Source organism: Sceloporus occidentalis, unplaced genomic scaffold, assembly GCF_023333645.1.
Source record: "Sceloporus occidentalis isolate IW3139 unplaced genomic scaffold, rSceOcc1.0.p SCAF_3, whole genome shotgun sequence".
Lineage (NCBI taxonomy): Eukaryota > Metazoa > Chordata > Lepidosauria > Squamata > Phrynosomatidae > Sceloporus > Sceloporus occidentalis.
Genome location: NW_028316983.1, coordinates 224,071,956 through 224,086,585, shown reverse-complemented (window position 1 = coordinate 224,086,585; position 14,630 = coordinate 224,071,956). Strand labels below are relative to the sequence as shown.

Here is a 14,630-nt window from a genome sequence, read left to right as displayed (position 1 = left end):
AACCCTAAAATAAATTGCCCTACAATTGTGCAATATATGAAACAGTCACAAAGCACTATGAGTGGAGATTTTTTAGCATTTGAAACCTGAGCTTAATTAGAAATACTATGGAGTGGTGGGGAGAGATGGAAACAAATGCAACACAGCCTGTATTGATAGGACATAATCAAGGCTGGATGATTAGTGGGGCAACTGAACAAATGCTGTGCCATACAAATTCACTTATACAGTATATGTGTGCACACACTTGGTTCTTGTACTGTAGGGTGGTCAAAAATGCAGTGCCCCTAGGAAGAGATCTGTGGAGCTCAAAAATAGTTGACCCATTTTTGAAATTGCTCCTCGACTCTAACCACTTTAATTTGGCCTTGGGCATAACAGCCACAATGGCTTGATGGAGGATTCAGATATCATGGTTCAGCAGTACAATTTCAGCACCAAAGGATTTTAATTTTTCACCTTTTCTTCTAAAATTGAGAATCCAGCTATTGACCAAAACAACACTGGTGGTTGCTGGTGTGATACTGAATCATTCCTATTATTCCCAGTGTTTTATCTACCTATGTACACTGTCTTTGCTCCAAATCATACTCAACAGCATCCTTACTGTGAAGCTCAGCTATATATTCTTTGAACAAAACACATTGCAGTGATATTACAACAATCCTATGCAATTATGTAAAAATTATAGCAAACCCATGAATAAGAGACCTCCAAGAGACCCTGTTATTAACATAAGGCTTGCAAAATACAGTCAATCCATCTGTATCTATACAGTTAGAGAGTAGCATAGTGCAGTGGCATCACTGTGTGTGTGTGGTGTGGTGGGGGATTGTGGTCCACACTGAGTGAAGCCTTAGAAGAGGGGTGACACCTGGCTGGGCCCTTCTCCTGCTGTGGGATGCACTGCTGCTGCACCTGCCCCCTCTTCTCCACTGCCCTGGCTCTCTCCACAAGCAGGAAGCCGAGGCAGCAGCAGCAGTGGAGGAGGAGGAAGAGCACTGTGCACCACTTCAATTCCCTCCCACTGTCCCACTTGCATGGCAGCACTCCCGACAGCTGTGGGTGGTGGCAGCTGGGAAAGCAAGTGAGGCAGCAGTAGAGGATGTAGGGAAGTCTGGGTAGGCCACTGCCACCCAGCAACCCTTTCTGGGTCTGACCAAGCAGTGTGTGGGAAGGGGGCAGGCAAAATGGGAAGAGGAGGGACAAGTGCAACCCTCCAGGCTTCACCACCCTGGGCTCTCTCATTAGGAGCAAGGAAAACAGGGTCTGTCTTGTGTCTTCTGCTGCCTCACTTGCCCAGCCACCCAGTTCAGGTGAACAGCAGAGTGAGGAAGAGGGGCCAGGGAAGGCCATCACCATTATCCTCTGCACCATGTAACACCAAGGCTGGGGATGCTACCCGTATGGTGCACAGGTCTGAATGTTGGATTAAGACTGTGGGAGACCAGCATTTAAATACCTACTCATCCATGAAAACCCACTAAGTGACTGTGGGCAAGTCAGCCTTAGAGGAAAAAAGTGGCAAACTTCCTGTGGAAAAAAAACTTGCCAAGAAAACCTTGCAATATGGTCATCATAAGTCAATATGAACTTGAAGGTACATAACAATACAACAAGGAAGCTAGGTGGTTTAAATCCCTATGAAGTTTATGGGAGTTCAGTAGAACCTTGTGTTAGGTGTGTATCCACTGGAAGCCACATGAAGACTCATACATCATAGTTTTCTGACCCACTGGTGGATCTTAGCTTGTCATCTCACAAATAATTTCAGCAATAATATCTATGCATTCCATACAACACCAAGATATCAATCAGCACAATTACATCTTTTTTTAAACACAAGGTTGTTCATGTCTGCAAGCAAAAGAGTGCTGGCATGATCCACAAACACACACACACACACACACACACACACACACACACACACACATAATTCTTTATTTTTTTTAAAAAAAAACACCCTCTGCTAATTACTGTTTCAAAATAAATAAATAATCAAATACATTTATTAAGATAGCAGTTCAGGAAACCATGCAGTACTTCATCACAACCTTCACAGATTTCACAGATTACTCACATGTCACAAGCAGAGCTTTGAAAACTTACTTTTTGGATTCCAGTTCTCAGAATCCCCTGCTGGATTCTGATTGTAGGTTTTTGTGTGTTTTATTCTTAAAAAGTAACTATTTCAGGTTCTAGTCACAGGGCATAGTGCTTTGGACGTCTGTCGGCACTATCTCCTCTTAAGGTGTGGCATGTTTTGTTTTTTAAATTTACTGGAAATTTTTGATATACTGCAGAAAATGCTGTTGTGATTCAATGCAGAAAGCTTGTGGGGAGAAGAAGAATCAGAAACCTTCTGTAAAAATCACCGAAGACTGAGAAGCCTAGCATATATTTTGATTATTTAAATGGCAGCTGAATTGGATAATAGCTTGTAATGGCAACAAGGTTTTATATCAAGCAACACACCAAGCCTTAAGATCTATCCCTCTTTTAAAAGCTTAAATACTGAAAGGGAACCCTGTGTTTTTGGTTTATACTCAGTTGTATACAGCACTATATAATGCAGTATAGTGCAAAATATATATACTACCATACTTAAAACATGTTCACTTTCTTTACTTAGAAATAAAGAAGAAACAGCCACTATATACATTAAAAGGAAATCACAGGCTTGATTTTACATTTTGAACCCTGCATTTGCTGCAATTGGCACATTTCACCAGCCTTGTATTAATTCCTTCCAAAGAAAGTGGAAGGAAAATCAGCTTTTGTTTACCTTTGCTGTACACAATGCAGTTGTTTTTGTTGTCTTCCACTCCTTGCCAAGTCACATCCAGAAGCCACTTGGGGCCAGCAGTCAGCACCATAGGGACTGGAGCCTTTGTCTTCTGGAAAAAGAATGATAACAAACAGATGCCATTTGCTTGTGTTGATTAAGAACTTGAATAATAATAGTAATAATGATTTTATTTGCAAACAACTAAATCTCCAAATCCATAAGCTAAGGCCTTATTCCCTAGACCCGGGACTTAAAAAGAAGAAGAAGAAGAAGAAGTAGAGGAAGTAGAAGACGACCCAAGCTACAAAGCTTTAGTGCTTTCACAGATCTGAATGGCAGAATTATTATCAAGGATTTTTCTGAATGATAGCACTGGATCAGATCTCCAAGATTAGGCATATCTCTGGTGGCTTAGAATTATAAAGGGAATGCAGATGACTTTCACAGCAAAGAGCCAAGTGTTTAGAAGTGAACTTTAGACACATTGTACTTCATTATCAACAGGATCTCACTATTTCCTGAAACAGACAGGAAAGAATTTAAAGAATCAGTATCCATTTCAAAGCCCTATCTTTGGGAACATTTATATTAGGTGGAAAATTATTCTGAATGGATAATGTAATTTTTCCCTTTCTCCTTTTTTTCCTAGATGACTGCTGATGTCCTGCTTTACTGTTGCTGAAATAATAATGCTAATGATCCCAACTGCATAATCTAAAAAAAAAGTACAAGCAGCAGTCAGAATGAATTTGAATGAATCCACACATCCACATTAAGGGCAACATAGCACCTACCCTTATTAACAAAATACAGGGAGAAGGGAATTATATTATTGCCACACAAAAAATATTCAAGAGGCTTCACATTTTGCAATGAAGAGTATTTTTTAAAAAAAAAAATTAAATTCTTCCCCCTTAACTTCATTGGTAAATCTAGATGCAAAGAATGGCCTGATCTGGAATTTAGTAAGCTTTATCAAACAATGTTCTTTACAGTGGTAGTAAAATGCCGGTTAGACATTTATCATTCACTAGTCCTTGTTCTATATATCAAACATTATGAAACTATGACTGAGAGTACAGAGTACAATGAAAGGGTCTCAAGGTAATATTCCACAAGGGGTTTTTCCTCCTTCAATAGTAGATAAAATCTTTTTTCTAGCAGTTCCAAACCTTTCTTAGAGAAATCCTCTATTTCCATGACTGACCCAGAAGCCAGAAACATAGAAGGTCTTCTGGGATTACTGCACTAGCAAACAGGTATAGATAGTGAGCCACTATGACCATCATGCTGGCATAATATTATGTTTTGTAGTACTGCTTTCCTGATACAAATGATCCTAGAGTACAGATGACTCTTTTGAAACACTGCAGTGTGTATTAAGGAAGGAGTTACTTATATATGCTGCCTTCAAGAGTTGTTTCCCAATATTGTGGAGTGGAAGTGGAACTTGGAGGTAAGCAACATACAAGGTAGGAAAATTGCATTAAGCACCTCTTGTGGTCTATACCACTTCATACTGTACGTGGGAAAGCACCTTATATTGAATATTCTCCATACAACCAACACATACACACACACATACACATAAAGTAATGGTAAAGGTCAAGTAAAGGTAAAGGTTTCCCCTTTGATATGATTGTCAAGTCTGACTGTAGAGAGTGGTACTCATCTCCGTTACTAAGCCGAGGGAGCCAGCGTTGCCAGAGACGGCTCTGTGGCCATGTGGCCAGCATGACTGCATGGAATGCTGTTATCTTTCCACTGAAGTGGTACCCATTTATCTACTTGCACTTTTGCATGCTTTCAAACTGCTAGGTTGGCAAAACCTGGGACTAGTGACGGGAGCTCACTCTGTCCCACAGGACTTAGATTTTGAACTGTCAACCTGCTGACCTTGGTTACGCCATGGTTTAAGCAAGCCTTAGATTTTTCAGTCCTTTCTCTCATGTCCCCAAAGTAGAAATCAGAGGATTTTGTTTCTAATTTTCCAACTAACTGAAATTTAACATTGGTATAATATAACATTGCATTGATTTATTTATGCCTTGCCTTTTCCTAAAGCTTGAGTCTAAACTAGCTTACAAAATAAAATAAAACCTGGACAAACATGTTAGTTTTAATTATAATTAACTATAGTTTACTAAAACAAGCTAAATTCAAACCATACTTTGTGAAGCCTCATGTTTCAGTAAATGATAAGTATTGTTTTTTGTGTGTTTTTCAAGTTATATGGCCATGTTCTAGAAGAGTTTCTAGAAGAGAAATGGTAAGTATATAGGATTAACCACAGTTTCAGGTATGGAGAAGGGATGAAAGGTGAGAGCACACAAGCCTGAGATGCGAAAAAGTTTCCCTTAAGAGAAATTAATACAGGTATAACTCAGGCGCGTTACAGACCGCTTGTTTAGGGTGGCCTGTATCTGGCCCTTTCCCTGCTGGATTGGAGCCTCAGCTGCCACAGCGGCAGCCTCTGAGGCCCCGATCCACCGCTTTCCAGGCTGCAGGGAAAGGGGTGTCCTTGGGGCTTCATGCTCCAAGGACACCCAACAGCGGCAGGGAGGAGGAGAAAGGGGCCGCTCGGCCCCTTTCTGCCTTGCATCGCTGGTGCAGCCACCTAAAGGCTGCACCAGTGATGCAAATCCTAGAAGGAGCTCTGTTTCGGAGCTCCTTGCTGCGCTGCAAAAAGGGCGCCTCGCGCGGTGCAAGGATGTCACATCCGCGCCACCCCATTTGGAGGTGGCATGTTTGTGATGTCCTAATGGCAGTGCCCATTTAGAATGGGCACCGCCATTTTGTACGTACAGTGTACGTACTAGGGTTGTGGGCGTCTGGAAGAGACATCCCCGGGCAACCCTAGTACGTACACGGTACATACTTTAGGCGTGTCTGTAACGCGCCCATGTTAACAAAACAGATGTGTTCCTGGGCTTTACTTCTCCTATTAGAAATAGTCTTTTAAACAAACTGAATTGGCAGTAATGTGTACAAAGTAAACCAGAAAAAAATACTCTATATGAACAAATACTCTATACTAACATGAACCTTTCAAATCTTCGAACTCAAATCTTCGCAATGACCATACTATTATGTAATAGGGCTTCAGACATTGGTGCTCCTCAATCCCACTGGAAGCGCAAAGGATTTAAAGTGGATTTTTTTACATACCAAAAATTAATGTTAAACTATGGTCCGACCCAGAATACCAAGCACTGAGTCTGGTAACCCTTTGCTGTGTTTGCATTTTTCACTTTCAACTAAGAGCACACATGTACTGCTCCTCCCTAAAGGATAGTGCCTATCTTTGGAAAATCTGCCTGTTCCAAAATAATCTGAACTGACTTTTGGTATGTATCAAATCTCTCTCTGCTATTTGGCCTGTTAGGAAATATAAAGTTTGAGGAGTAATGTCACAACATCATGGGAGTAAGGGCTATTCTTTCATCTTATTGTGGTAAAGGTTAGCTGGTCATTGCCAACACACATGGTGACATTTGCTGCTGGATTTATCTTTATGTTATGAGTTGTTCTTTTAAAAGGATTATCAAGACTTTAGACAACCAAATGCAGGCAGTGTCTGTTCATATACCAAAATAATTAGGTGAAATATATTCATACCATCCTCCCTCTCACTCAAAAATGTACACATATATCAAGAAAGAGTTTATCTACTCTCATCTCATGTACTTTCTAACATAAATGTAAGGAATATTATGCAGTACTATAAATGTAAGGAATATTATACAGTACTAAGTGCTAGGAAAAAAAAATACCTAGGTGATCAATTTAAACATTACTGCTCTTTGATTTCCAGTGCTAGTCTATCTATATCCAGTAACACAGAATTCCCTTATAATGACAGCAAAGTAGTAGGCTACTGTATTAGGTCTCTGGTTTATTTGTTCGTTTTACTATTTACATGACATGTTCATACTTCCACATCATGTGTATTCTTTGTGTTGAAAAGAATAAGCCCAACATCCTCCAAACTCCAGCTGGGAAGGTTTAGAATGGCCAAGAATTTTTCCTCTGCTGCCAGACAGGCATTTATAGGTGAAGAACACATATAAAACACACACACACACACACACACTTTTATATGTCTGTCTAATGCCTTATTCACTATACAGAACAGCTATCATCAATTAAAACTATAAAATACAATAAATTCAAGGGGCACAATGGAAAGGGTAAGGCTGAGGTGGTCCCTCTCACCCCCCCCCCCCAACAAGTCTCAAGAACAGGAGTACAACTCTTATTTCACATTTTGAAACCTTTGTTTGATTTCAGCAGAATCGGTGATGGAACTCCCTTCCCAGAGAGGCTAGACTGGCGCTCACCTTTTTGCATGCAGGTAAAACTCTTTTGCTTCTGGTAGACCTATGAGAATTGATTCCCCCCCCCCCCCCCAAAAAAAATCATATATTGTTCTGGACTTTTATTTGTTGATGCTGTTTTAAAACAGTTTCAAATTTTGTGATGTTCTATTACTTTTTAATTTCTGTACATCATTTACACTGGCTTAATGGATGGTGATGGCAAGGATTTAAATGGTTTTGTATAATATTATTTGGTGTTTTATTTTGATTGTTCTGAGTCATGCTGTTAGATAGTGTTAATAGTACCCAATCCTGGATGCTGAAATAAATATGTGTAAGAGCCAGCATGGTGTAGTAGTTTGAGTATTAGACTACAACTCTGGAGATCAGGATTTGATTCCCACTCTAGCAGAAAAACCCACTGGGTGACCTTGGGCAAGTCACATTCTTGAAGCCACAGATGATGGCAATGGAAAGCCCTCTATGAAGAAACTTATGCACAAATCCTTATATAGTAGGTTCACTTTAGGGTCAAAAAAGACTTGGAGACAGGGCTGGCTCTACCATATAGGCAAGCTAGGCAGTGGCCTAGGGCGCCAACATTTGGGGGGGGCAGCATTGCAAGGAGGCCAGAGAGAGCCAGAGAGAAACCCCAGAAGTCCCACCTCTTCCCTCCATAGGCGCGAATCATGGCAGTGGCAGCGCAGTGCGAGATTTAATTTTTTCAAGAGGAAGATGGGAGAGAGGCTAGGAGGACTTGGAGGTGTACCCAAAAAACAACAATAACAAGGAAGAACCTTCTCCTCCTCCTCCTGCTTTTGGCCATGGAAGACAGGGGAGGCACTGGGGAGGAGGGGAGCCCAGGCAAAATGGTGTCTGCCTCCCTCCATGCTGCCAAGGGAGCCTTGATAGCAGAGCTGAAGCACCGCCTGAGGGCTCTCAGCCCAGTCAAGAAGGGCAGGCAGTTGGGGCTGCTGGCAGGCCAGGTGGGTCCTCCTTTTCCAGGATGCATCCTCCTCCTCCTCCATCCTAGCCTTCCCTCCAGGAGTAATTCCCAAATGGAGGTCCAGGGCACACTGCAGAAATAAATCCACTTTGAGACCCTCTTTAACGGCCCTGGCTCAATGCTGGGGAATCCTGGGAGCTACCTGATTGCGTAAGGATAAAGAGAATATGCGGATATTCTGAGAATCTCAACAAAGCCTTCTCTGTCAGAGGTACATCTGGGGCTACAAGAAACTACAGTTCCCAGGAACTACAATTCTGGGGCTGGTAGTTTGTTGTTTTCAATGTTAGTTTTGTTGTTGTTGTCGTTGTTTATTTCTTTATATGAACCAGGGCAGTTAAAGTAGTCTCCAACTGGATTATTTCTGCAGTGTGTTTTGGACCTAAGAAGCCTAAGAAGCGTGTACACACACACACACACACAGTATACACACAAAAAACATTATATATATATATATATACACACACACACACACACACACACACACACACACACACACACACTGAGTCCTAGCAGCAAGGATTTCAGACTCCTATTATAGCACATAAAGCCAAGGTCCAAAACACACTGCAGAAACAATCCAGTTGGAGACTGCTTTAACTGCCCTCAGACTAGTGCTAGGGAGCACTGGGATTTTTAGTTTATTGTGGCACCAAAACTCTCGGACAAAGAAGGCTCAGTGTCTCACAGAACTACAGTTCCCAGAATTCCCAAGCAGGCCAGTTAAAGCAATCAAACTGGATTCTTTCTGCTGTGCACTTTGGACCTTAGCTACCTTCTCATATTGTGGCTGTTGCTCTTGTGTGCCTCTAAGTCATTTCCAACTTATGGCAACCTCATCCTGAGGTTTTCTTGGCAAGATTTCTTCAGAGGGGGTTTGCCCTTGCCATCCTCTGAGGCTGAGAGAGTGTGACTTGACCAAGATCACCCAGTGGGTTTGCATGGCTCAGCCAGGATTTGAACCCTGGTCTCAGAGAATGCTCCAATGCTCAGAATGCTCCAAGGCTTCCTTGCATGTGCTGTTGTTTCTCTCTTTTTCTGTCCCCAATGAATTGGTAGCTGTGAATTTGGGTCTTGGAGTTGTGTTGATAGGCATGTCAAAATGTCCTCCATTTTGAGCATGACTGAGAAACATAAATTTATATTGTTTTTTATTAATGTTTTAATAAACCATAACTATTTATGACTTTTCATCCAGGGTATCAAAACTAGAATTTTAGTACTGATGACAGATCATGTAACAGAAATATCTGTTAGTAGTGCTAACTATTGCCTTAAATATTTTTAAGCTGGCTGTACTTTGGCAATTTCAGACCTCCTCTTTTTTTGTGTGTAAAAACTACAACCAGACCGATTTGACAAGGGCAAACAAGGGCAAAAGTTGCTCTCTTAGGGAACAATTAGAATCTGCAAAGGAGGATAAAAGAGGTCAAACAGATATCCACTTTTTGCTAACCTTTCAAGTAACTGGACAAACAAGTGAGGTAACCCTCAAGTGCTGTTTATTCAAAAGTCAAAAGGTTAATGGAGACAAAAATGGCCAATAAAAAGCTTGAAAATTCTTTTACTGTTCTACCCTGAAAATAATTATTAATAACTTTTTTAATTAATAATTCAGTGGTCTCAGATAACATTGTGTAGAAACATCTGCAGCATTGGTTTACATCTTTCTAGAATATATTAAACTCATAACACTTTATATATGGAACAGAATGAAGCAGTAAAACTTTCCAGCATTGTAGCTGGAGAGACTTGAATGCATCCATAGGAAAAATGGTGTCACTGTATATTGAAAAAAATCACGTGTCAGGAAGAAGGCTACACTGGTGTTATTCTAAATATGTGGCATTTTAAAACAGTAAGTAATGAATTACCTATTACTAACATATGCAACTTGAAATGATAGAGGAAGAGATCTAACTATGGTATGCAATAACTGTATAAATTGGTCCAAAAAGAAGATATACATCAAAAGCATAACATGACATAGACAAACACCCTGAAGTGTTAGCATGTCAAGAAAAGGAAAACTTTGTTTATTTGTTTATGTGACTTATACCTTGCATTAGTTCCAGTATCTGTGTTTCCAGGTGACTCACATCAGAATTAAAAAGATGTACAGATAACACTGTTAAAACACAATTAAACAAACTGCAATATTAAAACAACGTTGAGTTTAAAAAAAGGAAAAACTATTATCTTTTTACTTTTATCCCTACAGAAATAAAGTAAGTCTTTTTCAGATGACTCGAGTCCTTCAGAAACATTTGAAAGCAAACTGTATTATAGTAATTATATTTTTCCTTCCAGTGATTTCAGTACTTGAAGTAAATGGGAAACATCATACATTGGCTGTATTCAGATGTAACATAAAATCACAGTTTAGCTCTAAGGGAGTAAACTTGGTGAGACTTAGACTTAAATACTCCACCCTCTCATCTTCATCTCTGCCATAGCAGAGCATGAGAAAATGATCAGAAACTTCTGTTTGAATATTCAACTAACCACAGTTAAATAACAACAGATACTCATTGACCATCATTATTCAGCATAATAAGCCAATACAGTCAGTCCTCCATATCCACATATTCCTTATCCACTGATTCCAGTATCCATGGTTTGAAAATATTCCAAAAATATATAAATTCTTAAAAACAAGCCATGATTTTAACATTTTGTATAAGGCACACCATTGTATTCTGCCATTGTATTTAATGGGAATTGAGGATCTATGGATTTTGATATTTGCAGTGGGTCCTGGTGCCAACCCCCAGTGGATACCAAGGGCTCACTGTGTATGGATGGGCCCTGTGCCATACACATAGCTCTTCTCTGTGTGCTTGCCAAATGTGTTCCTTTAACAAGAGTTTTCTAAAGAGTTTGCAAAAATTACTTATCTGGACCACACATCCCAGAACAACTCAGCCAGCACCTTGATTCTAGTGCATCTTATCTGGTTTCCCATGAATAAACAAGCCAAAACATCTTGTTCACCATTACATCCGAACTGGGAAACTGTACATAACTGTTTCCAAACATGGCAGGTTAAAAAGTCTACTTTAAACCATGGCTTCATACTCAGATTTGTTTGAAAACCATTAATTATAGTCTCGCAGTTTGAATGTAATTGTGATCAAGAGTTATGGAAGACTTCTTGGCTTGTTTGCTCATTCATACAAAGGGAGCAAAAAACAAAAACAAAACAGCTGCATGTGGTGGGATTGGGCTTGTTCATATCTTGGATTATTATGATCCACTGCATCTGAGTCCAGATGAATTTTTGTTAGTGTCACCTTTGTTATGAGAAAACAACCCAAATTAAATGTGATTAAATGTGCAACTCGATCACAGACACACATTTTCCCTTCCAGACCACTTCCAAACTACTGTCATTACATTTAAATCAGCCCTAAAATAAGTAACTTGTATGAAGGTGTCTACACAGTGTAAAGTGTAGGAAAGGAACATTCACTCAACAAACTCAAACATTTCCTTGATAGGGGACATTCTTATTGTTAATCTTCTCTGTCATATAAGGATGCCCAAATGGCTGTTGGAGGTAATGAGTTTGTGTGTTTGTATGATACTGTATACTGTAAATTCGTTATTGCCTAAATCCACTGTTTTTGAAAAATACAGCAACTACAGACCCAAGTGCTTAAAGAGCAAGAAGAGAAGACAGTCTCGAGCTGGTAATTGAAACAAATAAGCAGACAAATATATTACTATGAACAATGCTCAAAGTTTTAATTTGGGGTATTCTAGCATCCAGTATTTTTTTAACTCTCTCTCTCTCTTGAGAATATACTTCAGAAAAGAATATCCGTGAAAGAACTGCTGTAACAGAGACATGACAGATACAGACCTTTTGCCCTTGATTAAAATGGAATAGGTAACTTTAGTACAATAAACTGCTGTTTTCAAGAACCAGACCAGAGTCCTGAATCACACTTCTGCTATATGATGATCAGATTCTTTCCCTCCCTCTGTCCCAGCACAAGATTCAACACTCCTATGAGATTCTATATTGTTGCAATGTGAAAATAAAACATATATTAACATCTCTTCCTTTCCCATTACTGTTACTGTTGTTGTTACTGTATTGTTGTTGTTACAGTTGTCATTTTACAAAAGAAAAACACTCCAGAATGCAGAATGCATGAATAGCTTGCTGCCAAACTACCAGAGAGTGTGGGGTGGGGAGTGGAGAAAGGAAATGAAGTACTGAATGGAAAATAAAAATGAGTATTCACAGATGGAATCCCACATGACAGCTGGGATTCCCTGTAACTAGAGAAACCCAACTGTTTCCCCCAGGAGATGATCACTTGACAAGCACCACACCATTTCTGCACTTGACAGACGTCCATGAGCTTATAACAAAGGCAATTCAGAGAGGGAGGGAGGGGGAAGAAAATCTATATTCAAATTGTACTACCATAATTGCAAATCTGCATAGTTTTACATGCTATGAATTCTAAGAATTTGCCAATGGCGGTGGCTTTCAGCTGCTCCCATAATACAAACAAAGGGCAGGACAGCATGCATGTGACTTTGCTAACAGTCCACATGATGGATTGCCAATGGAAGTGCAAAATCTGGTATCTGGCAGAAAATTGTATACACCGTGCATCTCTGCTTTAATTTTCTTTTCAGATATACACAGCACATTCTAGATCTTATAATAATGGAGAAAAGTTTGACATGTTGGATACTTGACAAAAGACATGAGGAAGTGGACAGAATTTCAGCAACCTAATCACCTTACTGTCACTTGAAGGCTACCATTATTTTATCCTCTCTCTCTCTCAACTACTGACATCTAATACTCAGGCATTTTTGGTTCTATGGTAAAAATCATGCAACCATTTCTTGATATGACCATGTGGATCAGTTTGCACGTACACATGCTTCTTCTTTTGGTGTAAACATGTAATCCTGAATTTCTGCAGGTATATGGTCCAGGGTGATATATAGTATTGAAAAAGGTACTACTAATCGCATGAACTGCTGCTGTTAGCAGTGGGGATTTTCCATTAAAGTCCTTTTGAAAACATTAAGCCAGGTAATGTAGTCACTCACTGTCGTAACTCTGCCATCTTTCAATAAAAAACCAACATTTGTTCCCCCTCAATGGTGGTACTCTTTCAGTAATAGACACTTTGGGCAAGTGGTCCTAGACATAAAATGAATAAATGCAAAATACAACCTGCAGGAAGTATGCAACAGAATTCAACACATCTGAATAATGAAAGGACACATGTATTGGATGAAAGCTATGCATGTGACACATAGGCCAAATGTTACAACAGACATACCAGTGACTACTGTGGTCATTTAAGGAGCAAAAGATACATTGTCCCCGATTCATATGTGTGTGAGAAAATACCACTGTGTACAGCAGCATTGGCATCCACACAGCTGGTGTCACCTGGTGTGTGTGGTGGTGTTCTGGGGGGTGGCAGCAGCCAAAAGGGTGCACTTGCCTTTTCCTTTGCAACAGTGGTGGTCTCAGGAGGAAGCCAGTGTCACAGCAAAGCCTGGAGGGGCACATTTGTCCCTTCTCACCCCACAGTGGGAGGAATGCTCGACCAGGTGCATTCTGAGGTGTCACCTGGTGTGAATCACGTCTCCCCCCGCACACACACACACACCATGATGCCACCTCCCAACAGAATGGCATGGTTGCTTTCAGTCTCTAGCAGAAACACCTTAGTACTCATAGCCTGCGACGTGTGGCCCTCTAGGTATTACAGAACTCCAGTTCCCATCAGTTCCAGCCACCATGGGAAAGAATCAGGAACTGTAGGATCTGCAGCCCAATAATATCTGGAGGCCACAGCTTCTCCACCCCTGTTTCATTGTCTTTCTATCTTCAGTTTCAAAATATAAGCTCCTGATGAGGGGAGAGTCCTTTTATATTTTACAAAGTGATGCTAAACCAATATATGAAATTAAATAAATTAATCAGCCTCTTTACCACATTTGGAAGCTGATTTCCATTATTATTATTATTATTATTATTTAAGTTTTCAATGTATAACATAATACACCAACATATCATCACATAACATAACAAAACTACTACAATAAATGACATTAACAAAAGACCATAGTTACAAGCTATTAAAATTACATATAACAACAAATCCACTTCCTACTGCTTGGGTACCTTCCTTATTTTGTTATTTATCCTTTTTTCTATTGTTATTTGGAAGCTGATTTCTGATATTGTAGTCACTGTCCTATGAAGTCCATGAAAAATATAAAAAGATTGCAGGACTCGCCTAATGAAACTTGATGTTATGTCACTAAAACTATTTAAAATATGAACAAAAATATTTTTCTTCAGGTGCATTTCAGAATGGGAGTTACTTTTTAATCCATTTCTGGCCATATTTCACATATTCTAAACATAACTATCCCCTAATAAATACTATTGGGCTGGTCTCAAAGAATCATTCTAATTTGGATGAAAGGACCACACAGCCCTGCAAGAAGACCCTTAGAGAATTAA

At 39.8% G+C, this 14,630-nt stretch overlaps 1 protein-coding gene across 2 annotated transcripts in view; it reads right to left on the bottom strand.

Annotated features, from left to right (window-relative positions):
• ZFPM2 (zinc finger protein, FOG family member 2) overlaps nucleotides 1-14,630 on the bottom strand; it is a 442,942-nt gene that overhangs the window by 156,649 nt on the left and 271,663 nt on the right. For both annotated transcript variants that reach the window (XM_089517821.1, XM_089517822.1), the window contains one exon: nucleotides 2,786-2,897. In XM_089517821.1, coding sequence (XP_089373947.1) covers nucleotides 2,786-2,897 — 112 coding nt within the window. The remainder of the gene's footprint in view (nucleotides 1-2,785; nucleotides 2,898-14,630) is intronic.